Source organism: Tamandua tetradactyla, chromosome 15 (genome assembly GCF_023851605.1).
Source record: "Tamandua tetradactyla isolate mTamTet1 chromosome 15, mTamTet1.pri, whole genome shotgun sequence".
In the NCBI taxonomy this organism is placed as follows: Eukaryota; Metazoa; Chordata; class Mammalia; order Pilosa; family Myrmecophagidae; genus Tamandua; species Tamandua tetradactyla.
Genome location: NC_135341.1, coordinates 35,476,034 through 35,502,009, shown reverse-complemented (window position 1 = coordinate 35,502,009; position 25,976 = coordinate 35,476,034). Strand labels below are relative to the sequence as shown.

The 25,976-nt window shown below is 55.1% G+C and overlaps 3 protein-coding genes across 12 annotated transcripts in view; 2 read left to right on the top strand and 1 right to left on the bottom strand.

The window, feature by feature from the left end:
- Nucleotides 1-8,525, top strand: part of HEMK1 (HemK methyltransferase 1, mitochondrial release factors N(5)-glutamine) — a 51,107-nt gene extending 42,582 nt beyond the window's left edge. For 6 of the 8 annotated variants that reach the window (XM_077129183.1, XM_077129186.1, XM_077129187.1 and 3 more), the window contains one exon: nucleotides 8,088-8,525. In XM_077129183.1, the coding sequence (XP_076985298.1) occupies nucleotides 8,088-8,154 (67 nt within the window). In that variant the 3' untranslated portion in view covers nucleotides 8,155-8,525. Of the gene's footprint in view, nucleotides 1-1,625; nucleotides 1,897-2,362; nucleotides 2,494-8,087 lie in introns of those variants that run through there. The other 2 variants (XR_013162757.1, XM_077129190.1) reach the window with 2 other exon arrangements.
- On the bottom strand, nucleotides 8,014-13,260 carry CISH (cytokine inducible SH2 containing protein). The gene is made up of 3 exons (XM_077129191.1): nucleotides 13,132-13,260; nucleotides 9,859-10,082; nucleotides 8,014-9,585 (listed from the first exon to the last, which is right to left on the bottom strand). The coding sequence occupies exons 1-3, from the start codon at nucleotides 13,149-13,151 to the stop codon at nucleotides 9,053-9,055; spliced, it is 777 nt and encodes a 258-aa protein (XP_076985306.1). The 5' UTR covers nucleotides 13,152-13,260; the 3' UTR covers nucleotides 8,014-9,052.
- Nucleotides 13,261-18,489: 5,229 nt separating this feature from the next.
- MAPKAPK3 (MAPK activated protein kinase 3) overlaps nucleotides 18,490-25,976 on the top strand; it is a 28,099-nt gene continuing 20,612 nt past the window's right edge. For all 3 annotated transcript variants that reach the window (XR_013162754.1, XM_077129181.1, XM_077129180.1), the window contains exons 1-2: nucleotides 18,490-18,581; nucleotides 18,836-19,112. Coding sequence is in view for 2 of the 3 variants with exons in the window: in XM_077129181.1 (XP_076985296.1) it covers nucleotides 18,888-19,112 (225 nt within the window). In the remaining variant the exon portion in view is untranslated. The remainder of the gene's footprint in view (nucleotides 18,582-18,835; nucleotides 19,113-25,976) is intronic.

Below are 25,976 nucleotides of genomic sequence, written 5' to 3'. Positions count from 1 at the left end.
TCTGCTCTGGCGTGGAGGTCTGAGGGAAGGGCGCCTTGGGGATAAGGCAGGCATAAGGGAAAGATGGGGTCCGGCCCAGAGGCTGCCTGCCCACCCCCACAGAAAGGGGGGTTCCGTGAACAGGGCTTGGGGCTGCCACCCCACCTTGCTCTCACTCTTTCTCTCCCTCAGTTCCTCACATCCCCTGCTTCTTGGGGCCTGAGTAGTTTACCTACTTTCACGCCCACACACTGCCCCCCGACAAGCACCATGCCTCCTTTGGTCCCTACCAACACTCTTTTCTGATTGTCCACACTGTCTGGCTCCGGTCTGGACACTGGTGCTGCAGAGGCTGTGCCAGACCTGGGCCCACCCTGGCAGAGCCTTTAACATGGCCCAGCAGACAAAGCACTGAGACGGGGTGTCTTCAGGGGCACCTGCAGTCAGGAAGCAGATCCTTGAGGCAGGGGCCCGAGCTGAGGCCTCAGCATACTTCCCCACCCCTCCCCGCCTCAGGTCACTGCCCCGTCCTCTGGGCCTCTTTCCCTGGAATAGCCAGCAGGTTCTAGGAAGCCATCCCTTGCCCTGCAGTGCTGATTCCAAGAACTGCAGCTTCTGGCAGTGTTTGCTTGGGATCCTTTCCTAGAATGTAGGTCTCGCCCCACCCGGGTTGCTGGGGTCTGTTAGGGTAGCTGGTGAGGGTAACAGGGTTGGGTTGCTCTGGGTGAGTCCTCTGTAAGGAGGTCATTCCATGGTCCAGACAGTTGGATGTAGGCCCAAGCTGTTTGCTGGGAGGGGTCACCACACTGGGGAGGGAACAAGAGGTCAGCAATGCGGGGGGGTGGGGGGGGGTGGCGGGCAGCCCCTGTGGGTGCAGCTTAGAATCTCCCTACTCATTCCTGGGTCCCAGAACTTCCTTTAGCTGACTGCACCCCATCCTTCACTTCTGCCTCCTCCCGCTAGCCTAGCCTGGGACCCCTAGGCCCATCTCACTGGGAGAAGGCAGCAGCCTTACCCTGTTGAAAGCAAGCAGACCCTGGCCTCAGAGCAGGGCTTCACCAGATAATCTCTGGAGGGACAGGTCAGAGGCAGAAGTGTTGGGTTTTGAGTAGGAGAAGGGAGTGGGACACTCAGTCTTGGGGCCCTTGGAAGGATGTGACATCTGTATTATTATTGCTGTTATGACTAAATTGAAAACACCTCACCTAAGTCAGATTAGGGGAAGTCACCCTACCCCATGCTCTCAGCAAGTCAGTTCAGATAAATGGGGGACGGGGGGCCAAGCACAGGGCCCAAGTGCCCTCAAGGTCATCGGGCCTCCACCCCTTGGGCGTGTCCTCCAGCCCCACCACGGCTGAGCTGGCGCCAGGCCTGCCCACCCGCTTGGGACCTGCCAGATTAAGTTGAGCAACCAGTTCCTGAGAAGCGTTGAAGGCTGTTTGGTTTAAAATTAACTCCCCCGCCTGCCCCTCCTCCCTGGCCGGCGGCCTCCTCCGAGTTCTTGGAAGAGTCACTCGCTCTTCCTGGGAAGAGACCTCTAGCCACAGCTGCTGCGCTTCTGGCGAAAACACCTCACCCAGGGTGGGGGTGGGGGCTGCCCACACCAAGCCTTCTCTGCCCTCCACAAGGCCCAGTTTCCTTCCTAGAGGCTGATGTTCCCCATTTCACTCTCGGAGACCCAGAGAAGCAAGGGGGTGATTGTGAAGATGCCGTGAGGGAGGCTGCTGCCCCAGAAGCCCTCCACCCCAGCACCGCTGACTCTGAGTGAAGAGAGAAAGGAAGGGCTACAGACTCAGCCGGGGCACCTGTGAAGTAGGGCAGCCAACGAACTGATCCCACTGGTATCAGATCCACATCCTTTCCCTGCTTTGAGCCACTTGGGGTTCAGAGCGATAAAGCCACCTGCCCAGGGTCTCCAGGCTTTGCCTGACTTGGCTCAGCCTGGCCGCTCAATGCCAAGCTGCTGCTGCTGACCTGATAGGGTGCCCGAGGCATGCCTCCCCGGCTCCGGCCGTGCTCACAGTGCTCTCTGCTAGGGGGCCTCTCCTCATCTCTCACCCAGCAGCCCTCCTGTTGCCCTTGCAGCCCATATCCTTCTGGATAAACAAACCTTCATTTTTCAGTGTCTCCTTGGACTCCTGGTCTCTGGGGCTTTGGGGAAGAAGTTTTGTGAGGACCTGCTCTCCCAGCAGCTCCTCCTAACCATGGCCATCCACCCCAAGGGGCTGAGAAAAACAGAGGAATGTTGGTCAAGTGGAAAGGTCACCACAGACACTGCACACACACACACAGAATGATGTCGTTCAGATGGGGGTTGGCGGGGGTGGGGAATGGGGACACGCTCGCTTCCTGGCCCTTTTAACTACAACTTTGGTCCAACCAGACTGTGAATGAAATACTGGCCTGTGGAGGAGGAAAAGCCCAGCTCTGCTGACTGAAAGGGCCCAGTCTGGATCAGCAGTTTGGGGTGAAGAAGGCCCAGGAAGAGTCCCTGGAGCAGAGCCGTGCCCCCAGGTAGCATTTACTGGATCCATTCCCCTCCTCCAAGTCATACCATCAGCACACCATTGGCACCATTGTAAGCATCTCACTGGTGGAACTGTGTGGGTGGAGCAGTCCTGGAGGACTGGCTGGAGAGGTTGTGGCAGCCCCAAGCTCCTTCAACCCTCAGAGGCTGCTTTCCATACTCTGGGCCCTGCCTGCTTTGCCCTAGCCTGGGCCATGGGAGCAACTGTCTCTCTATTGAGCAGGTTTTGGCCACACCAAAAAAAGCTCCTCCCATCGCCCCTCACTGGGCCTGCCATAGAAGAGTGTCACTTTCCACTCACTGGCCATTCCCCAAAAGCCAGGCCCAATCATTTCCCCAACCACTCTGTGGCATAGGTGCCACTGCTGGAATTTGTACCCTCTCTATGTTCTTTCTACTTGACTGACTACCCTCTTCAAAGACATCCCCAGTGGGCCTTCATGGGAAGTATGGTGTCTGTTTATGTGAAATTTCACAAGAACAAATAGCCAAAGAATGGCTGTATTAAATTTATTAAGAAAAATATGTTTTCTCCTTCCCAGGCTGAAGAAAACTGGGGAAATCCGGGCTCTAGGGAGATCCCCAGGATGCAATGGGGAGGGGTAGCAGAGTTGAATGGTTTGGCAGTTTGGGAGCCATATTCTGGAGCCTTGGGGGAAGCAATGGCAAGATACAGGAACAGCATGTGACTGTCGCAGAGTGGGAGAGTCAGGGCAGGGATGAGTTTAGAGGCAACTCACGCTGGGGATGGTGGTGGGGCTAAGGAGGACATCAAGAAGGTCCAGCTAGTGAGCAATGATAAAGCTGGATCTGGGCACAGCGGCCATGGGAAGTGGGAGGAGGGCAGGCTGGGAGGGCTGAGGAGCAAGGTGGACAGACGTGGAAACTGACAGACTGAAAGAGTGAGAGTTGGGGTTGTCTCTGAGGTGGAAGGAGTGTGAAAGCACATCTGGTAGGTGGTAAGGAGTCCAGGGAGCCAGCTGGCAGGCAGGAGATTCCAGTTGAGTGGTTCTGGAATGAAGGAGGACAAGCACTCTGACCTGGGATACATATCCCTGGATTCTGCTAATATCTCATGTGATGGGTCTCAGGTTCCTGTCTCTGAAATGGGGGCAGACCCAAAGGCACCTTCTCAGCTCAGCTCCCTCACCTGTGACCCACCCCTGAGGGCAGAGAAGGTAGCAGGCCTGAGGAAGTTTCACTCCTGAGTCTGGGGCAAGGGTGGCAGACAGCCCAGTCTCTACTGGAGCTGGGAAAGAAGTTGCTAGAAGGTTGAACTGGCCCTGCCCAGACCCATAGCAAAACCAGACCAAAGGGCCCGCTCACCGGAACTAGAACCCAAGCCTTTGGATGGCAAATGATGCCTGAGGGTGGAAGGGTGGGCTTGGAGGGCAGTGTCGGGGCTGATGGGGTGGGAGGCAGCTCATGGCTCTAGGCAGTTCCAGCCCAGCTTCCCTGCATTCATGGGGACCTTAGGGGGCATTGACACCCACCCTGCCCACCTCTCAAATGGGATTAAAGCAAAGGACATGGAATAGTTACAATGACGGTTGCAGCAGTTGCCAGCACAAACACTATCAAGCCCTCCTGGCATTGCCTCATATATCCTCCTAGGTCCCTACTCCCTGCCCCCACCCCACCCCCACCCCCAGGAGAAAGGCGCTTTACTCTCTCCTTTTCACAGTCAAGAAGTCTGAGGCTCAGTGAGGTTGAGAAATTCCCCAGAACTGAGTGTACCGGACAAGTTTCAGGTTGGAGGGGAAGTGGGACAAAACCAGGTGAGGGTGGAGTACTAGCTAGACTGAAGCCTCCAGGCCCCTCCTCTGACTTCAGTATCTGATGCGGGAGCCCCAGCCTGCTGCCCTGGGTGACCACTGAGGTGACCCCCTGTGTGGTCTGCTGGGGGCCTGCATGAGCTCGAGAGGGGACCCCATTCCCTGCTGTGGGGGAGGAGATGACATATTGGCCATGAGAGGCTATTGAATTTCTGGCAACGTTTGAACCGGCTTTTTATGAAAACTGGTCTAACAGGTTGGTGCAGAAGGCTGCCCAGGCCTGCACAGGCTCCACTTCTCCTGGAGAAAAAGGGCTTTTGTGAGGTCCCCAGAGACTCAGGCTATCTTGTGCACAAACCCCAAATGCTCCTGCCTTCTTGGCCAGGTTTTATTTCATATCTCGTTTTACTGAGTCATACAGGGTGGGAGGGCTCCCATATAAGAGAAGAGCAGGCCAGCTAGAGCCCCCAGCCCCATTCAGTACTGGTCCAGACACTCAGATTTGCTCAGTTGGCAGATTACAAGTTCAGCCCAGGTGCAGGGGTCCCAGTGTTCCAGGGGATGCTGGGACACTCGGTGGTCATGGGCAAAGCCTTCTGGCAAGACATTGTCCGGTTAAACTTCTCACTGACAAGAAAAACCTGGGTGGCCTAGTGACATCTCTGTCCCAAAGTCATCCCAGGAGAGTTGCCAGTCCAGGGAGGGACACTCTACAGGATCAATCTCCATACTCACCTCCCTGCGTCCTGGAAGAATCCTCCAAGGCCCAGTCTCCAGACCCCCTCCTACAAAAACCCCACCCCTTCTGCATGCCCTCAGCTGCTTGTGGATGCCACTTTAGCCCTCCCCTCAGAGGCAGAGGGGAATGGTGGTTGCACAAAGTCTGGAGTTAGAACCCTGGCTCTTCCCCCCAGAAGCTATGTGACCTGAAGCAAACCGCCACCCACCCTGAGCCTCATCTCTTCAGTTATAAAAGGGACAACCACTGCTGGTTTGCAGGGTTGCAGCAAGTACTCAGTGGGACATGGACTCGGACCAAGGTCGCCAAATTGTCACCCTGCCTTCTCCTGCTTCCCTCTCAACCTCCTTTCTGGCCTCTTGCCCCCAGCCTCTCCCTCATGGGGTCTCCCCACCTACCCCTTAGAAATATGCATCAGACCGCAGCACCTCCCCTGTTAAACTCTGGTGTTCCATCACACTAGAATAAAATTCATGCGCCCAGGTCTGTGCCCTCTCTGCCCTCCTGCCTCTCCTCCATCTCCTCAAGCATCCTTGACAAACTCCCAGCTTCTGATCATACCAGGTTTGTTCCTGCCTTGGGGCCACTGCACTAGCAGTCCCTTCCACCTGGAACGCTCTTACCCCATGCTGGCCACAGGGCTAGTTCCTACTTTTTTTGGTCTCCAGGTTCAGTGCCACCTGCTCCAGTGCCTTCTCTGATGCCCTCAGCTGTAATGGTACCTGCCCCACCCCAAAGCCACCCTCTGTACCCCCGGATTCCACCTTACTTTCTTTCCACTCTCTGAACATGTCCTGTGTACCCATGGGTACACTTTACTATCCCTCCCACCAGGCTGTGAGCCTCATGAGGACAGAGATCACATTCCCTGTTGAGGGATGGCCCTGGTTGGAGTCTGGCCTAGTTAGCGACCAAGGAGAATCTGTGCTGGTGAAGGGTACTGTCAGTCATTTTTTCGTTCTGTGCAGGGTCCAGTGTATCCTCTGTCACCCCTTTCTCCAAGGCCAGTGCTAGCAGGGCGTGCCCTGCTAAAAAGCTTGGGACCACCCAAGAGTGATTGCATTGGCCAGAAGATTTTCAACATTTGTTGGACTGGGTATCTGACATGCCTTCCACTGTCCTTGTTCTAGGCAGGTATCACTCGCTTCCTGTTAGGGAAACATGCAAAGAAGATTAAACCAAGAAGATATTTGGGTGGTGTGTGGGGTGGGGGTGGGGGGCAGGAGTAGCTGGCAGCTCCTCTCCAGGAAAGAGTTCGCCGCTGAATTGAGCTGATACAGGAGTAGCCAAAACCTCCGGAGCTCTCGTTGGGCAGGGAGAAAGGGGGTAGAAACCAACATTCAAAAGCAACTTTCTTGGAAGCCACCACCCCAGCTCCCTGTCCTCCCCGTCTCAGGTAGCAGTCCAGGGGGTGGATGAGCAGCTGGGACCCCTCACGTTTAGCTCTGATCTGCAGCCTCCTTGCCAGGTGGCCTCAGCCAGCTCATGCCCGCTCTGAGCCTCAGTTTCTTCATCTAGGAAGGAATACTCAGCCCCAACTCTAAGTCTGTGGTGAGCACTGCAAAAGGTGAGGCCCACAAGACCTGTGCCCAACACCTGGCACCCAGTGGGCAATAAAGAGTTTCCTGTGCTTTCTCTTGCCACGGAAGATTCCTATCCAGGCTGTGCCCCCCAAATGGGGAATACCTGCTTCTGGCCCCTCCATGTCCTACCACACACCTATTAGGTGACTCAGATCTAGGGGTGGCAGAGATAGAGAGGTCACCTCAGGCATTTTGGGTGCAACAAAGGGGTTGAGATCCAGGCTGAAGGAACAAATAACCGCAGACATTGCTGGCAGGGGCACGGTGACCCAGACAAGGCATGATGGCCAGCCAAGCGTCCGGGTCGCTGTCAGCAACAGGGCAGGCGCCAGGCTGTACACCTAGGGCCCAGGCACCACTCCTGGTAAAGGCAATACTCATTTCTTCTCCCACCTCCCACACTCTCATCCAATGTCAGCCGCGTTTTTTGCTATGACCATCTCCATGCCCTCGGGGTCCTTGGCCTCCACAGTTCCTATTTCTCATCCTTTTCCTGCCTCCTTCTTGTTATTAACATGTCATTCCTCATCCTTTCCTGCTTTCAGTCTGCAACTTATAATCTTCTGAGGGCTGAGAAAACAGGAAGGTTACAATGGTTTCAAAGAAAGGGTAAGGAAGCTAGGAGCAAGAGTGCAGAAAATTTCAGGGCATAGTGACGTTCCAGCAGCTGAAGTGTTCCAAACCAACAGGTGTTTTCATTTTAATTTTCTCCCACCCACTTCTGGTGTGTAGGACCCTGAGAAGAGAGGGTTGCCCAACCTCAGCAGCCCCCAGCTCAGGGAAGACCCTACCGGCTCATGGGCAGTATCCCCAAATCAACTTCCCTACCTTACTGCACAAAACAAATCCTCCCCAGGCCTCCTCATGGTCGGTAAGTCAAACCTTCCAGGGCCTTTTCACTCCCATACCTTTACCCTAGAATGACTGGCCCTGACTTTCTCTGACTGTTGGCCTTGTCCTCATCTGAAAAGGCCACGCACCCAGGAGTGGTCCACAATGCCCCCCTCCCCAGCCCCGCAGAATTCACTTTCAATCTTGAATTGGCATCTCCTGTTGACACATCTCTTAGGTCTGGTGTTCCCCTGCCATCACATCCCCCCCACAGTGGCCTGGGCAGGAACCTGTAGGCCTTCACCTTTTGCCTCCCACCTCCAAGGGGAAAAGAGGTAATCAGAGGAAAAGGTTGCTTCCTGTTTCCCCCACTCTTCAGTGAGCTCCCAGCAGATCCTGCTTAGCCACATATGGTCTCTGGACCTCAGTTGGCCCACCTGTAAAATGGGGGGCAATGATGAGATCAAAGGGGATAAACTGTATACAGAACTCACCAAAGGCTCTCCTGAGGGCTGCATACCTGAAAGGTGCAATTCTACTGTCATCACAGAAAAATTAGAGAAAGAAAAAAAAAGGACTACCAAACTTGATTTTTTGTTAAAACAATTATTTTATAAAATCTTATCAGATGTGTATCTTTCTTTCACATACAGGTGTTTTCCCAGTGTTCTGGAGAAGAGGAGGAAGCAGACCCAGCAGAGCCAGAGTGGCAGCCCTTGAACTAGCACCCACTTTTCTGACACAGCACACACGTCCAGACAGGGTCTGCCCCATGGCGAGACCAGCTCTGTACGGACCCGACTCTGCCTTATGAGGGGCTGAGTGGCAGGCCCTGCTGGGGACTGAGGCTTTGGCTCTATATATTTTTTGTCCATTTGCCCACCCTTCCAAGACAGGCAGGGGCAAAAGAGGATGGACTCATTCACAGGTGAAGCTGAGGCCTGTGGTGGATCAGTGCCAGGTAATCCAGGACTGGCTTGGGCCCAGCAACATGTCTCAGGATGAGTCTCTCTGCAGAGAGGGACCAGAGAGGCCAAGGCAGAGCTAGGTACTTCAGGCCACACAGGGCTCGGGCGGAGAGGTGGGGTTAGCTCGCCCCTAAGACCAACCCGAAGGAGAATAAATAAATAAATACTGTATAAGTGTGTGGTCTTCCAGTCTAGTCTGTCCACGCCCCCACACAGGGATTGTCACTGTCAACCTCAGTTCCTCTGGTTGCCTGAGGATAGAGGCTGGCTGGAAGGAGGGGGCCTGCCCCACCCTGCAGATTGGGGAACCAAGGCTGGGAAAGGCTACGCAGTGCAGGTGGCAGTGGCAGGCAACTGAGCAAGGGCTTGGGCCCAGCCCACAGGGTGAGACAAGGTCCTGCCTATTGTCTCCCTCTCTTATGAGACATGGCTCACTACAACGGAGCCACATGGGGGCTGGAGGTGCTGACCTCCAAGTTGTGTGATACCCACCCCCCTCCACCCTGCCTGCTGGCTCTTCCTGGTCCAGCCACCAATGCACGAAGGCACAACGATGACTGGAGGAGGGAAAGCAGGAACCCAACTCCGGCTGGGGCTGTTGTCCTCTCCTGGGTGTGGCTGGGTGAGGCTGCGCAGGGCACCGGGCTGGATCAGAGCTGGAAGGGGTACTGTCGGAGGTAGTCGGCCATGCGCCGGGGCAGCGGGAGGCAGTCCACATCAGCCACCAGCCGGTTGATGACAAGGCGGCACAGGTGCTGCAGGCTGCGGGCACTGCTTCTGCGCACAAAGGGCTGTACCAGTTTTAGGTGCACAGCAGTAGCCACAGAGCCAGGCAGGGCTGGGTCACTGGGCACATCCTCCTTTGGGGTAGGCAGGGCTGGGGCAGAGGTGGGGTCAGGGCTGTCGCTGCGGGTATCAGCAGCACAGGAGGCCACGTAGTGCTGCACAAGGCTGACCACGTCTGGGAAGGCCAGGATACGTGGCCTAGACAGGCAATTGGAATCCAGGCGGAAGCTGGAGTCGGCATACTCAATGCGTACATTGGTGGGGCCGCGGGTGGTCTTGACCGACAGCGTGAACAGATAGCTGGGGTGGGTGCTGTCACGTACTAGGAATGTGCCCTCTGGCATCTTCTGCAGGTGCTGTCGGGCCTCGCTGGCCGTAATGGAACCCCAATACCAGCCTAGGTAAGTGGAGAGGGGGACGAGAAATTGGTCACAGTGGAAATTAGCTGGGGGCTCCAAGCGAGGACAGAGTAGGGCTGTGCCTCCTCATTCACACCTCCCTAGGGAGGGCTGTACCTCCTCCATCAGACTTTCCCGGGATGGACCATGCTTCCCAAATCAGATTCAGCAATGTAGAACTAAGCTTCCCCAGTGAGACTCCTCAGGACAAGGCTATGCCACTGCCTTTAGACTCCCCAGGATAGGGCTGCCTCCCCTCCTCTCTGACTCACCAGATTCCCGAAGGTAGGAGAAGGTTTTGGCAATACACAGCAGATCCTCCTCGGGGTCCAGCACCTTGGGCTGCTCACTCTCCAGCTGGGCTGGTGTATCTTCTGCTACCTCTTCCAAGAAGGCCCCAGCAGGTAAGGGCTGCATGGCTGGCTTGGGCAGCTCCAGGGACTGGGCCTGTAGTGGCAGCTGCTCAATCCACTCCACAGCCAGTGAAGGATGAGGGCTGAATGTGGGTAAACTGACAGTGAGTGGAGGCCCAGTGCTCCTCCCGCTTCTAGACATTCCCTGGCCAGTCCTGATTATGAGCCTCAGTGTCCTCTCTGCCCACCCATGGACTCAGTGAGCCCAGAACCTGCCCCCACCCATACATACTTATCACCATAGCAGCCCCTTATCACTTCACCCACATGCAGGCCCTCCTTTGATTCTTCTTCACCCTCCTGCATTTATTAAATAGTAATTGTCTCCCTAATAACTGATTGCATCAATCAAACCACAGATCATTCCCTACAGGCATTTCTAGTTCACGACGGCCAATCGGTGTTAACTGACACACTGACAGGAGCCAGTGCAAAGGAGCCTCATGTTTGTGCCCTCCTGGCTGAGATGGGCTGATTAAATGATACTGGGCCTGGATGAGCTATGGGATCGGCCAGCCTTGGGTCCTTTAGAGAGGCCCAAAAATTATGATCAGAGACCTGAAGTCAGAATCTACCTCCCCCAGGGAGCGTAGTATCTGGCCTAGGGGTCACACTGGCCAGGGCTTGTGGCTTCTAACTGTATAGGTTAGACGCCCATCTTGGCTTCTGTTCCTCCCAGCTGAGATTCAGGGTGGACAGTGGCCTATGAAGCCACTGGTCAATCTCACCTCCCTATAAATATGAATTTCCATGAAAGGACAGGGTACTTATTCCATGTTCCAGATCCCACTTGAGCAAGCCAGCTCTGCCATACCAGGCCCCATGATCTTGTGCAAACCTTGTTCCTCACTAGGCCTCAGTTTCCCCACCTAGACACTGAGGGGTTTGGTAATATTATACCCTCAGAGGTGAACCAACCCCTGTCTGAGAAGTAACTTCCCTCCAGGGGAGGCCCAGTATAGAGATCCTGAGGCTTCCTGCCTGGGAATAGAGGGTGGTGGGGCCTGATTCCCAAGGAAGGGGCTGCTGTTCCTCCCTCACTTCTCACAAACTATATCCCCATGGCTCACAACACAGATAATGAAACCATGGGTTCTGCCCTCAAGGACAATCAGACTGTCTGGGGAAGCTGGTATGGGGTTGACTATAACCCGAAATCATAAAAGCACAGGGTGTCATTGGGCAGTCAGGGTCTGACTGTTCTTGAGCTGAGTTTGCCAGGCCAAAGGAAGGAATAGGGGAAGGTCATGCCAGGCACAGGTGACAGGCTGGGCAAAGCCCTGGAAGTAGGATATGGTGCCAGATAAGGCAGAGAGAGAGGCAGGAGCCATGAATGCCAGACAGAGGACTTGGACCTGACAGGTAGGTTATAAGTGACCCTTAGAGTATTCTTACAAGGCAGGGTCCTACAACCACTCATGAGGAGAAGGGCCCACATGACTCTGGCACACTATAGCCTGCCCAGTATTTTTCCACACCCACCCTGGCTGTACTGTGGGAGCTCCAGAATCCCACTCAGGGAGCAAAAGGCTGAGTTCTGAGGCTGGTGGCTTGCCTGTGGGGGCTGAGGCATTATCCAGGAGTATGATAGGCAGTGGGCCAGCTAGGCCACAGCCTCTAGCGTTGCCCCATTGAGACAGCTTAGCAGGATCTCTGCATGGTTCTGCATGTGGGTGTGGGCACCACTGGCGTTGATGTGGGGTGTGTGTGTGTGTGATTGGCTGTGTTGGTTCCCCCGAGTTCCAGTAACTATGTATTCTGGACAGGGGTGTGCTCACATCTGTGTCACTGTCATAGTGGTTGTTGAATGTTCCAAGTATGGGTGGCCTGTGCAAGTATATATGTCATGGAGTGCAGTCTATGAGTCCCACCGGTGAACACACACCAGTGGGGTGAAATGAGCCCTGGGGTGAGGGTAGGGGGGACCTGCAGCAAAGCTGACTTGAAACCACTAGTTAGGAATCCTTGCTGCCATCTCAGGAGAGCACCAGCTAGGTGTGACTGTGTGGGTGTGGATCTGTTGAAAACCTTGGTCTCTAAATGCAACATTGGCCCTGAGGTTCCAAGGGGGTCCTCAACTGGGGCAAAGTGAAAGAGGCTGTGGGATTCCAGAAGGAGGGAGTTCCTGGGAAGGCAGGCAGTGGGGAGTGGAGGTGGTCAGGGGCCACAGAAGTCAGAGAGGAGGAAGGGATGCTGGAGACAGTGAGGGAGAAGTATGGTCTGCCCAGCAACTCCTGGATGGAGGGTTCCTTCGAGCAAGGGCACATCAGCCTTGACCTGCCTCCCACCCTCCCCTACTTGGCAGCCACAGGGCCACCCAGGTCTCCTTAGGCATGGAGCACCAACTCACGTCTTATCCCTGGAGCCTCCAGACCTTCTGTCAGAACAGTCTGGAGAGCATCCGCCCCCTTAGTTGAAGGGGATGCTGAGGCTTAGGGCCTGGGAGATGTGCCAAGAGTGCTCAGTTGAGACTGTGACTCTGTCTTATCAGTCCCAACCCTCCAGGTTTTTGGAGAAAGGAGGCAGGATCCAAGGCCCTTCTCCAACTGAGATCCCAGGCTAGGATGAGAGGACACGTGAAGTGACAGTGGGGGTGCCCCAGGCAGGCTCAGGCCAACTCCAGGCTCTCCCAAGAGTAGCTGGTCAGCGGGTGCCGGCCTGATGGGTCTAACTGTTAGCTCGGGGCAGGTGGGCAAATGCAAGGACAGAGAGGGGCAGGGGCCAGTCCAAGGTCACCATCAGGCAGAGAGGCCGGCAGAAGCTGGGGTAGAGGCATCGGCGCTCCGGGTGGCCTCCCCAAGCACCGGCTGCCTAAGGGGGTTTGGGCTGGTGAGTCACGTCTTGGAGGACGCCCTGGCGGCGGCGTCCACCTGCTCTAGCCAGAACCCAAGCTAAGCTCACCCTGTGTTCGTCCCATAGCCAGCCGGCTCCCAGTATCCCCACCCATAGTTTGAGCAGAGGTGTGGGAAGGGTGTTGTCACAGCCCCCACAGAACCCCGCACTCCCGAGGTCTTTTCCTGTTCGGCCAGCTCGGTCTTGGCAGGGCCTCCCAGCACCCAGTAGCGAGCACGAGGCCACTGCGGCCCCGGGCGCCCGGCGCCAAACTGGGCGGGGACGGAGAGCTGCGCTTACCCCTGAACCGAGAGGACCATGTCCCGAAGGCAGCGGCTCGGGAGCGGGGACTCGGCCGGACGACGGCGGCTGGAGGGAGGCAGTGGTCGCAGAGCGCGCGAAGGGCGAGCTCCCGGGAGCGCCGGCGGCGGGCGGGGACTGAGAGGCGGCGGTCTGGGCGGCCCGGGAGGGCGCGGGGGGCGGGCCCGGCGGGCGGGGCGGGGAGAGTCGCCACCTAATCTTTTGTCCACGAGGTCCCGGCCCTTCCCGGAAGCGGTGTCTTCCTAGAAGCGCGGCGGTGAGGCCGAACAAGAGTGGGGTGCGGGGACGAGCGCCGGGGAGAGAGCTGGGGCGCCGGGACTTGCGTCAGGGGCGGTCGGCTACAAAAGGAAACACCTTTGACAGATTTCCAAGAACTTTCCAGGAAAACGGGGCGGGGACACACGCGACAGCCAATCGCAGAGGTGGAGGCGGAGCCGAGTGTTCGGGATGGGCCAATTGCAGCGCGCGGACCCCGGGCTGACGCGATCTAATGGGGCGAGGCCCGGAGAGCGCTGGGAGACGTAAGGCCTGGGAAGCTAGGTAGGGATGGGTCTGGGTTCCGTCTCCGCGAGCCCACACTTCCCTCTGACTTTCGGCTTGGTTGGACATTAGTCCCCTTCTCTCATAGACAAACACATGGTAGCGCGGGAGTGGGGTCCCAGGTCCGACCTCCCAGTAAGCCATTTCTCCAAGGAAGTCTGTCTGTCCGAGTGTGCGAGCTTCCCCTCCCCTGTAAGCCGTGCCTGGCCCCCAGAAATGGAAATAGGGGTGGGGTCGAGCGAGTTGGCGAGGAAACGGGAGGGGCAGGGTGCCCAGGGCAGACCTACGGGGGTCGGGTCTGCAGCCACCAGAGCTAAAAGGATGCAGGCCAGAATTTTTCTGTGAGAGAATTGGGGGAGAGGGCACAACCCGACCTTTTGCACCAGGCAAGGATTTCGGGGCCTAGGACCGGAGCTGTCTTCTAGTCTGTGGGCCACCCAGGGAAGTAGTGACTACTAACTTGGGAAGGCGGGGATAGTCAGCCCCTAATGGTCCTGTCTCTAGCTTGGTGCCTGCCATCCCTAAATGCAGGGAGAGAGCTCCAAACTCACAGAGATAATCTGGAGGTGGGGTGATAGAGGCAGGGGTGGGTGAGGGGGTAGTGTCATGGAGCAATGACACAGGCTCCCATCCACTCCCAGCATCTGCTACATTTAGTCCTCAACAGCTGTTATGGCCCCCCTTACGCAGGCAGGGAGACTGAGCCCTAGAGAATGAAATGCCTTGCATGAAAATGAAAGGGCTGAGTTTAATCCTATCTCTGAGTCAGAAGCTCTCCCCCCGACCCCAGACATCCCTCCACCTTCTTATCGTTCACTGGACTCACCTGGAAGCATTTTGTGGGATTATAGTGCTGCACCTCCTCTGGGCCTTTTAGCCAGAAGTACTGGGTGGGGGGGAGGGCTTCGTTGCAGCAGCTGGGTCCATCTCCCTCTCCCCACCACCACCTCTCCCCACCAGCCCGCCCTGCTGACCACAGGTTCTCAGAAAAGGAGAACTGCAGGTCCCTGGACAGGGATGGCCTTGGTCAGTGATCTTAATGAAAGTGCCCAGGCTTTCTCAAAAACATAGGATTCAGCTTGCCCTGCTCCAAGGGAGGATGAAGGGGCCCTGGAAGTAAACGCCTGTGAAACAGGTTAAGATGAGAAATGTCTTCAGGGGCCCCACCTGTCAGCGTTTCCTGACATGCTTTGTTACAGCCTGGTGGAGCCCCCTCAAGATGTTTTCCAGTTTTCCCTTGGAGAGGAAAAGGGGAACATGGAGAGACCCTGGCATGGGGTTCCTGTGTGGGGTGCCACTTCTTGGTGGGAACTGTCCACTGTCCCACGATGAAGACAAAGGCTTCTGCAGCTGCCTCCCAGCAGAGCGGGGGTTTGAACTAGGTTCTGTATGGTGCCAAAACCCAAGCTCTCTATCCCCAGACTCTACTCCGTCTCTCTATTTACTGAGTGCTCGTTATGTGCCAGACACACTCAGTGATTTCCATGAATTTACTCATTTCATCTTTATAATTACCAGATTCCATCCCTGCTTTATGGTTTAGAAAATCGAGGAATAGAGAGATTATTTGAAGTGTCCCAGGTCTCACCTGTGGCAAGTGATGGGTTGGGGCTTGGAGCCCAGGCTCAGTTTTAGAACCTGAGTCCACCCCTCCCCCCCTTCTCTGCGTACCTGTGACCTGCCAACTCCTTGGTATTCTTCGAGATCCAGCTTGAAGCTCCTCAGTGGAGATTCTCTGTTCCCTGGTCCATCAAAATCAGAACACCATGGTGTCCCTTTGAAACCATCCTCTACAGACGTCAGTGATTGGGCAGTTCTGTATGTAAACCACCCTTTCTTATTTGAAAGTCCTGTGGACCTCACCTGCATGCTGGGAACAATGTGTGCCCCTCAAATGCCAGCCTGTCTGAGATGTTGCTGGTCCCTCTGGCCATTTCTTTATCACCTCTGTTGCCCTGACTGCTCTTCACACACCCCTGATCAGGCTGCTGGACCTACACTGCCACACAGTGGTGCTCCCTTTTCATGACCTTGCTTGCCATTTCTCAACTGATGATCCCTTCCAGGATAACCCCACCCAGGCACCCCAGTGATTGACCTTGCTGCACAATCCCCCTGACCCTCCCCACCAAGAAAAAGATGGATCACAAGAATCCACAGCAGTGCCTTCCCCAAAGTCTAGTTCATTTGATCTCTAGATTCTCAACATGTGCAAGCACCCCCCCTTACTCCCTGTAGGATAGTCCAGGTATGGGTGAGGTATTCAGCTCCCCTACTCTTATACTCATGGGTCTCTCAGCCACTGTGAGCTGCTCCCAAAGCCTCAGGCCCCCATCCCCTTGGACACAAAGCTATCATGGAGGGTCGTGTGATGGAATTTGCCACCATGGATCTGGCCCTGCCCAGACCCAGCCACCCCACATCCCAAAACCTTCTAACAGTGTGAAGTGGATGTGGCAGATGGTTGCTGGGATAATGAGTGACAACCCTTCTAGACCTTTCCAGAGATTAAGAATTTCCAAACCATTATTTTCTGGTTTCTTTGTGCCCAGGAGTTCAGTTCTCAGATTATCCCTCTCATCTTTTACTATAAGCTGCAAGAAGAAACCAGGCTGCAGTTTCCACACTTAGCTTGGAAATCTCTACAGCTAAATACCCAAGTTCATCACTTTCCAGTTCTGCCTTCCATCCAATATCAGAAGCCAATTTTGCCAAGTTCTCTGGCACTTTTAAACAAGGAATACTGTTCTAGTTTGCTAGCTCCCAGAATGCAATACACCAGAAACAAAATGGTTTTTGAAAGGGGAAATTTAATGAGTTACAAGTTTACAGTTCTAAGACTGAGAAAATGTCCCAATTAAAACAAGTCTATAGAAATGTCCAGTTTAAGGCATCCGGGGAAAGATACGTTGGTTCAAGAAGTCCGATGACGTCCAACGTTTCTCTCTCATCTGGAAGGGCACATGGTGAACATGGCGGTGCCTGCTGGCTTTCTCGTGGCTCTACCAGAAAGGGACTCTCTCCAAAATGTTTCCTGTTTTAAAGGATTCCAGTAAGCAAGTCCACCTTCAATGGACAGAGACACATCTCCATGGAAATAATCTAATCAAAAGTTACCAGCTTTTGTGGTGGGCCCTCCTGACTGAGGTGGGCCACATCTTAACTGAAGTAACCTCATCAAGAAGTGCTACTTACAATGGGTTCACAGCCACAGGAATGGATTAAATTTAAGAGCATGTTTTTCTGGGGCACGCAGCTCCAAACCATCACAGCTTCAGCTTTCCCTCCTCTGATCATAGTAAGAAAGTCATGGGATGTCCTGGAATAGCATCTACCCAGGATCTGGTCAGCTGAGGGTATCCTTGAGGTCGCCTGCGTCACTGGACCCCCACTAGCCTGAAGGTTGCGTGGAGGTGACAGGGTCAGAGCTCCCACATTCACACAACACCTGAACAGAGCCGGTACCCATCAACAGTTGCGGCACTCACCCACTGAAACTCGTTTACTCACTCACAGAACGATCATCAAGCACTGGGGAATCAGCTGCATGTGGAGGAGGGCACAAGTGGCCACCCTCTAGGAACTGCTGCAGTGGGGGGCATCCATGTGTGCCCAGGGCTGCCTGGCCCTAATTGCTTTTGAGTGGAAACAAGAGGCTGGGAGGCTGCAGTTCTGCCAGTGACCTGTTGATGGCAGTAGAGGTCCACATAGGGAAACTGCTGCTGCTGCTCTGCAACTTCAGAGTTGCAAGCAAACTTATTCCCCGGCCCTCAACTCTGTGTGAGTGTGTGTGTGTGCGCGCGCGCGCGCGGGTGAGTGAGTGAGCCAGGCTCACTGATACTGATGTATCCCAGGGGACAGCCTCACCCCCGCCCCCATACTGTGGCTCTAGACGAATTGAAATTTCCTCATTTGTAAAACGGGAGTTGTTTAGAAGCAAGTGTTGGCTCAAAGTATGTAAGAGGTTATTCTAGTCCAAGGTGGGCTCAGAATGAAATAGAGACCTAAACGTGGGGTTGCAAAACATAGAGCTAATAGAGAATATTTTTGCCACTTAAGTGGGAGGGGGAGACTTTTAAACACTACTCCCCCAAACCAAGGTGAAAAGTTTATGGATCTGACCAAATGGAAATTAGGATTCCTGGTACCAGAACGCGGTAGACTGTCAACAGACAGGAGGGGGGGGGGGGACCCACCTGCCAATCAAAACAAAAAAGACAGGAAACCCCAAGAGAAAAATTAGCCAAGGACACGAACAGGAGACGCACACAGAAGGGGGACAGGGACATTAGGGACTAGGGAGTCGCGAATCAAAGGAAAAAAAATATACACTTCAACTAGGATGTTGGCAAAACTTAAAAAGGGTACGCTGGCGGTTGACCACGACTGAGGAAGGTGGAAGCCTCCAGCCTTGCAAACCGTACTGGAGGGCCTACTGGCAGCACGCAGAGCAAACCACCCGCCTCAGGTAGATTCCTGAGACGCCGAGAGTAGTAAGTCCTGTGAAGTCACTTCCTAGGTCTCTTGTAAAATCCGGTTCTCTCATGGCCCAGGCGGGACGGGACTGGGCTAGCGCTGGGGTCTCCCGGGATGGGTCCAGAGCGCCGAAGGTTTCCTTCCGCTCAGGACGCCAGTCCTGGCGACCCCACCCCACCCCTATTTCTGCTCTCGCTCCGGGTGGTGGGGCGCCCCTCGCCCTGTCGGGGCCGCCTGGCCCTTTAAGGCTGACCGAGCGGGGACCCAGTCGAATGACGCGCGCTGGTGGGGGGTGGGAGGGGTGGGGGATGCGGTCACGTGGGCCGCCGGCGGGGCGACTCTCGGTCCAGGGCGCCCAGCAGCCGCCGGCTCCCGCGACCGCCGCCCCTGCTCCTCGCCAGAGCCGCCGCCAGGTACGCCCTCCCTGGGCCCCCCTCGGCGGCCCGCGCCAGGAGCCTCGCGGCTACTCCGCGCCCAACCCCTTCCCCTCTTGACACGTGCCGGGTTGCGCGACCACCTCGCCTTGCGGCGGGCGCGTGGGTACTCTAAGGTGATTCGCTCGGCGTTCCCGGTTCTGTCCCGGCCCACAGCCCAGCCCACACAGACGCTCCAGAGCCGGAGTGAGTTGGAGGAATCTGGCAGGACCAACTCTTGTCCTCTCACCCAGGTGCCCTTGGACACGCCAGGCTGGGGCCTCCTCAGAGCGCCCCGCGGGGGCCATGGATGGCGAGACAGCTGTGGATCAGGGGGGACCCGCACCCCGGCCGGCTGCCCCCAGCGGACCCAGCTTGGGTGGTGCTCTGGCCCTTGGGGTGCGGCGGGAGCCGAAGAAGTACGCCGTAACCGATGACTACCGGTTGTCCAAGCAGGTGCTGGGACTGGGTGTAAATGGCAAAGTGCTCGAGTGCTTCCATCGGTGCACTGGGCAGAAGTGCGCCCTAAAGGTCAGTGTCAGCACAGTCTGAGGTATGGTGGGGTGGGGGGGGGGGAGTGGGAGTACCAACAGCAGAGGCCTCTGGACAAATGTTATGACCAGGGCTCCTGCTAAGTCTTCTATTCCCAGCATCACATATCACCTCATACTCCTCTGAGGTCAGGCTGGTGGTCCTCCCTGCTCAGATGGGGAAACTGAGGCTTAGCATAGCTAAGTTCAGTGTGTCCCAGTGAGAAAGGGGTGGAGTCAATTTGGGTAGAGCTGCTGCACCCGGAAGCAGGCGAGGAGTGGCTCCTGGCTCTGGGGCTCTGGCTGGGCCTCTGTGTGTTCAGGCTTAAGGGAGGGGGGTAGTCCCTCTTTAAGATTCACTGCCCATTCTGTGAGAAGCTCCAACAGCTGGGATGGGTCCGATTTTCCCTCTGCCTGAGGCTGAGCCCTTGCCCAGTCTTTGCCAGAGGGGTGTTCCCTCCTGTGGCCTGCCCAAGCTGCAATGGTAGGAGCCTCCCAGGGCTGACAGGTGGGCAAGGCTGATGCCTATCACACCTGTGAGCAGGAGGCTGCTGATGGGCTCCTACTGAGTCACTCACCTGTTTTGAAAGAGGCAGGACTGCTCCCAGCTTCACCCACCCTGGTTCTGGGTAAAGGGCAGCCATCCAGCCACATCATATCACAAGTTCGCTGGAGGCCTGGCCCAGGTTTCGCTTGATACAGGTAGAATCAGGAGAGTCTGGGAATGGCTGATCCAGCCACATGTTTCCAGCTTTGGTCACACAGTTCTGGATCTAGCACCCTGCCTGACACCCAGAATCCGTATGCTGCAGGTGACTAGGAGAGTGGTGCATGACAGGGAGAGTGGTTCCTGGAGGTTAGACGTACAGAAAAATATTTTTCCATTTCACAGAAGTCGGGATTATGAGCCTGAGCCCAGAGTCTCACCAGTGTGGCTCTAATCTCTGCCCTGAGTTTGCCAACTCTTGGGCAAAGTCCTAGACTCTTGAAGCCAGTTTTCCACCTCTCTTCAGGGGGAAAGATGAGGGTTGATGTGGACTTGAAATTAGATGATACTTACAGGTACTTGGTGCAGGGCCTGGCAGAGGCCTGGAGAAGATACACAACTTTTTTAAGGCACACAGTCTGTAAGAATCTGAGCAGGCATCCTGGCCTGTTCCCCGTGTCTTTTTCAGGACGACTAGGGCTGATTGAGGAGCTTGCCTCCCTAGGGTGGCCTTGGAGGAAATCATGAGGCGGACCAGGGGGAGCTCAGGGCTGGGCTGGTGGGGTCAGACCCAGGCGTAGCTTCTTTGCCTGTTAACCCAGCAGTGGAAGTGGGTGAGGGGGACTTTTCAGAGCCCCTGGGCAGGAGATTCCCTGGGTCCTTAAGGAAAAGGTGGCTCTTCTGAGGGGGGTGAAGGTAGGGAGATAGAAGTCTCCATCCTCTTCCTTGGCTCCATCTTAGCCCCTTTGCCTGTACTGGGACCAGGGGGCAGTCTGGATAGGCGAATGGCTGTCTGAAATCCAAGAACCGCTCTTCAATACCAAGGTTTTGGGCCTATAATCCAGGTAGATGTCATGAACGAGATGGGCGTGGAAAGGGAGGCTGAAGTTCGTGAGCCCAGTCAGCACTAGTCTTAAGTATGGGCTGTGCCTAGCCCCTTCTCTACAGGCGCTTTGTCTATCTGTGTGACAGTGACTTGGGGAACTTCCATTTTCTGACTACAGTAACTTCCAAAGCATGTCCCTTCAAATCTAGGGCGTCAGTGTTCTCCCTCTTCTGGATTGGGAACTAGGGTAGGCCCAGAGCAGGTTCCCCTCTGTCCCATATTAGGCTTTAGTGGTAAACATGACTTGGAGTATTGGCTTGTAAATTTTGGGGCTTGCCCCAAGTTGTCCTTCAAAGGGGATTTGGATTAGATGTGGCCCCCACCCCAGCACTTTCCTGTTCTTCCACCATCCAACTGATCAAGCCTGGAAGTCTACACTCGGCTAGGCTGGGTCCTTACCACTTCCCAAGGCAGGATTGGCCCAGGGCTGCTGGGAGCCTCTGAGCCAGCATCGAGAGCCAGCCTGGCACAGTAATCATCTATTCCATGAGTGGTTATGGCCACAAGGAGGGTGGTGGCATCTCCTCTCTTCATGGCCTCTGCCCCTCATGTAATGCTTCTCAAGTGCTCCCTGATCAAGACCTGGGGACCTTGGCACATGGGCAGGCCTGGGCTCAGGGAGCTCAGTCAGCTCAAGGGTGGGTCCTAGCCCTCTCTCCACCTTTGCCTAGTTCTCTCCCCAGCTGCCCTAGTTCAGCATAGTAGAGGCCATAGCACTGTGTGATGTCTTTCTGCCTCCCTGGGGCTACACCCGAGGTCTCCAGGCCAGCTGTTTTCATCTTATAGCCTGTTCAGGCTCCAGTCCAGGATGAGCTAGACTTCTTCAGGCTGTCCCTGCACTTCCTGGTAGTCCACCCCCTGTTGCCTGAGATAGCACCAAGCCTGGAACACAGCACGTGCTCATATAACAGGAAGTGCTGTGGTTGCGGTCCCTGTAGCTGTCGCCATTTGGTGTGGGCCCTGGAGGAGCAGACCTCTCCCTCCTGGGGAGCTGGGCCCCTTCCCCTTTTCTTCAGCTTCCGACTACCCGCTTAGTCTACCCTGGCCTCGTTCACACTCAGCTGCTCCCTCCCAAAGCCGGCTGCTGCCGTGAGTGCAATCATTTCACCTTCCATTCTACTCCAAGCACTTCTGCTGTCCTGTCGGCAGGAACTGAATAACAAGAGTAGTATTGGGCCTCTCTGCCACAGGAGAGGGCATATGGGTTCAGGGGACTGTCCCCTGCTGCTTTCTTATTTATGTACCCTCACGTGACTTGCTTGTTAATTGGTACCCCTCAGTTTCACTTTTAACTAGGGGCAGCCCTACCCATCTCTGTCGCCCATCAGTCTTTCCACTGCATTTGAGACCCAGCCCCTCAAACCTTATCACATATGTAGAAATTCAGGGCCTGAAGTGAGGGGTCAGAAGTCACGTGGCTTGCTTGTGGGAGAGGGAGTATTAGTGGAGGCCAAAATTTCCTCTTCTCCTGGCTTCCTGCCTAGGCCATTTGTGGTCTTTAGCTTCTTGGAAATGCAGAAGTGACCATGGCACTAAGTTCTAAATAAAGGCAACAAAAGGTCTTGAGGAGACAAAGGGGGTCTGCACATGGGGGAAGAGGTGGGGCCTGTCTGGGTTGTCAGTGAACCTCCTGTTCCCCTTTCCACCAAGGAGAGTGGAGTGGTGAGTGGTGAGTCCACATGCCCAGGAAACCCCTGCGGAACCCTCTGTGTCAAGTCCCTGCAGAGAGTGTATTCCTCTGGGCACAGGAACGAGGAGTCGGGGGAGGGCTGCTGGGCTGTCTTGCCCGGGACGCTTCCTTTCCCCTTGGTGATACAGCGCTGGCGTCAGATGCCTGCTGGGAACCAGGCTCGGCTCTGCATGCTCTATATAGAGATCTCACTAGTGACCAAAATCACGACACAGGAGAGGGCACACTTATTCTCATAGACAAGAAACTAAGCTCTAGAAATTAGGAAAGTCTTTGCTCAAGGCCTCACAATGATTTGAGGATTTGACTAAACATTCTGAGCCACTAAGAATGGCAGTCAAGACCTCTGCAATGCAGCCCACCTGCCTTTCCTAAATGGGCGAATCTTTCTTGCTCCTGTACCAGAAAGCCCCTTTCTGCCTATAAGGCTTAGCCCCATTGCCCCCCTTTCCAGGCAGCTATCCAGAGCCTCTAGTTTAGGGACACTAGAATCCTTTGGCTCCCCAAACCATAGTGCCCCCCCCCCCCCCACTTTGGCTCAGGGCTCCCTTGAAGCAGCTGGGCCCTTTGGAGCTATATAAAGCACTTCCCTGCATCTGTGTCACTAGAAATTGAGCGAGGTTCATCTTCAAGTCACTCGCAGACGCTGCTGGGGCCTGGCGCGCAGCAGGGACTCATAGATGCTTATTGAAATCATCATTCTTTGGCCCCTCCAAGCTTTGGAAGGAGCATCAAGAGCTCAACTTTTTCTGGATTTCTTTTTCTGCACAGGAGAGGAGTTTTTAACCGCTTCTCATAGACAAGCCACACATGCTCTGTTTCACCTATACTATGGCCTATGAATTCACAAATGAATTCCAAAGGTTCCCCAAAGAGAACCCATGGAGAGCCTGGGCCTCAGGAAATGCCCATTGGTGATGGCATTTCTGCCCCTACCTGTTGTTTTGGTCTCACTTTTGAGAAGTGGGCAGAGGGGCTTTCTCCAGTTAAAATGCCAAGCGGAAGGTAGAATATGAGCCAGATACAGAGACGGGGGAGCAGGCAGTTGCCCCAGAGCTCAGAATCCCAGATGTCTCATCTGGGCGGTGAGGCCGGAGGGGCGGGGTAGGGCACCCCGCTGCTCCATGGGCTGGTGCTGCTGAGCTGGATTTGAGGTTGGGAGCCAGCTGGGCACTTTCTTACTTGTCAGCTGCTGCCCCTTCATTTACCATCTCCACACTGGTCAAGGTCAGCCTCCATGGGGCCTCATGTCACCTAGTCAAAAAATCCAAAACTGTGTGGAGGGGCTGGTGGCCATGTGCGATATAGTCCCTGAGAGTGGTTCAGTGCACTTGGGCTTCTTCCTAGGTGGTCCCTCACCTGACAGGGAAGAATCTGAGGATCTCATGTGCTACCACACTGGAGGAATCTTCTGAACTGCCAGGGTGCAGTCTGCTTTTTAAGCAAGGAAACTAGGGAGGGCATCAGACCCTAAGAAGTGCATGTCCAGTGGTAGAATTTTTGGCAGGGGTTGATTGTTTTGAGATGTTTCATACCACATGCCCAGCTGGCCTTAGAACCTGCACTCATGCATATTGTCAGGTCCCCCTCTGCTGGGGCTTCTGGATCTTTTTCTCACCCCTTCCAGGAATTGATGCCAGTGCTTCAGGCTCCAGGCTTTGGTGTTGTGAATTATACTACTCTCATAAATGAATAATAGTTTCCCAACATATTCTAACAGGCCCTGTGCCCAGCATATGACACATTATCTTTCTATTTTATGGATAAGGACACTGAGTTGAACCACTTGCCCAAGGTACACTGCTGGTGAAGGGCAGGGCTGGGATGTGAGCCTAAGCAACGAAGGCACCATAGTGCAAGTCTATGTGGACATGAAAGATTTGGCTCCTGGAAGGATGCTAGCATTATCCTGTATGGTTCAGAGTATCTGGGAGCCGCAGTGACCTTAGCTGGGCCCTGGATGCTGCTGCTGCTGGTGTTGACCCCTTCTGCCCAGTCTTCACTGTGGAGTAGGCAGGTTCCATTCACATGAAGTAAGCACATGATGACCATGGTGGATGCTGAACCACCTAAGCAAGGTTGTGTGACTCATTCCAGGCCATGTGAGTCCCAGGCAGGCCAACCCAGCAGAGCCCAGAGTGCCAACAAGCAGGAAGTGAGACTGGTGGGTGGGTGAGAGGAAACTGTGTCTGGGCTGGGAAGGCTTCTGATATAGGTTGTCAGCTTTAATCCACACCTCTAGTCTGAGAAGGATACAGATGACAGAGGAGGTCACAGAGTATTTGTAACAATATGTCTGGTTTGGACGGCTCAGCTGTGGTGTTTCCTGGGGACCATAGAGGGACTCAAAGACTTTGATGAAGAGGAGGCATTTGCTTAGGGCCCAGGATGAGAAAAAGAATGGGAGAGTGGTGACTCTTCCCAGGTGTCCCTAGCTCAGATCTCAACCCCCCACCAGAGGCCTCTGTCTGTCTTTGGTGCCCTCCCTTAATGGACGGGGCAAAAATTCTCTCTCCTTCTCCCAGGGCTTTCTGTCCTAACATCACTGGGACCCTGGTGGAGCACCATTGCCGGGAGGCTGCTTGGGCTATTGTTCAGGTTGTGTTGGAAGAGCCTGTTCTCCATGACAATGAAGGTCTCTGTTGTGCCTCTGCTGAGGTTTGCATTTAGGAAAGTGGTTTTCCTATTTGGACCCTCATCTTCCTCTCCCAGAGTCTTCTTGGGACATCATCATTGGAGGCCTCTGGGTAGGAGCAGCAATTGGTTCCTGGCAGCTGGCTGCAGTGCGGTCAAAGGTGATGTCCACCAAGCAAGAGCTGAGAACCATGGTCAACCCAGGTGAGGGGTATGTGTGTTTGAGCACACCTGGTCTGAGTAAGAGCACGTACCAAGTGCTTCCTGAATAGGTGGCTCTGCTGCTTCCGGTTGGCAAGATCATGGTTCCCGTTGGCTCCAGTGTTTTCCCAGGAAAACATTGGTTCTGCTGGCTTTGCTCCCATCTTTTGGAGATTGTGTGGGGCTCCATGTGAGAGGCTGCCTGGGACTGAGGGAGGAGCAGGGTTCTGAGCTTGAGTTCCATTCTGCTGTTTTCTCCCCAAGCGACCTTGTATAAGAGGCAGTTTTGGAATCCTTTGCAAAATCATCGTCCTTGTGGTGCATTTGAACCCTGGGTTTGAACACGTGGCAGGGAGCAGGAGTCCTCATGGTGGCCGTAACTACCCTGTGGTTCATGCTGTGAGGCAGTGCAGGCCAGCAGGCCCCATCTGTCACCCCTATTCCTAAGGGTTAAGTCTCCAGGATGGGCGCATAGTTTGCTATGTAGATGTTCCCCTGACATAAACAACCCCCTTCTCAGGATGAGGCAGAGGGCCCAGCAGGTTGTGGTGGGATTGGGGGGTGAGAGACAGGAGCAGGAGGATGAGGGGCTTCCTACACGCTAAGCACAAACAAGCGGACTCTGAGAATGGAGGGTTATCAGCCCATGTGACGGATGCAGAGACTGTGGTTCAGACTAACTCACTCTCGGTCACATGGAGGGGACATGCCCAGGCTGGGCTGGAACAGGCCTGTGTGGCAGCCAAAC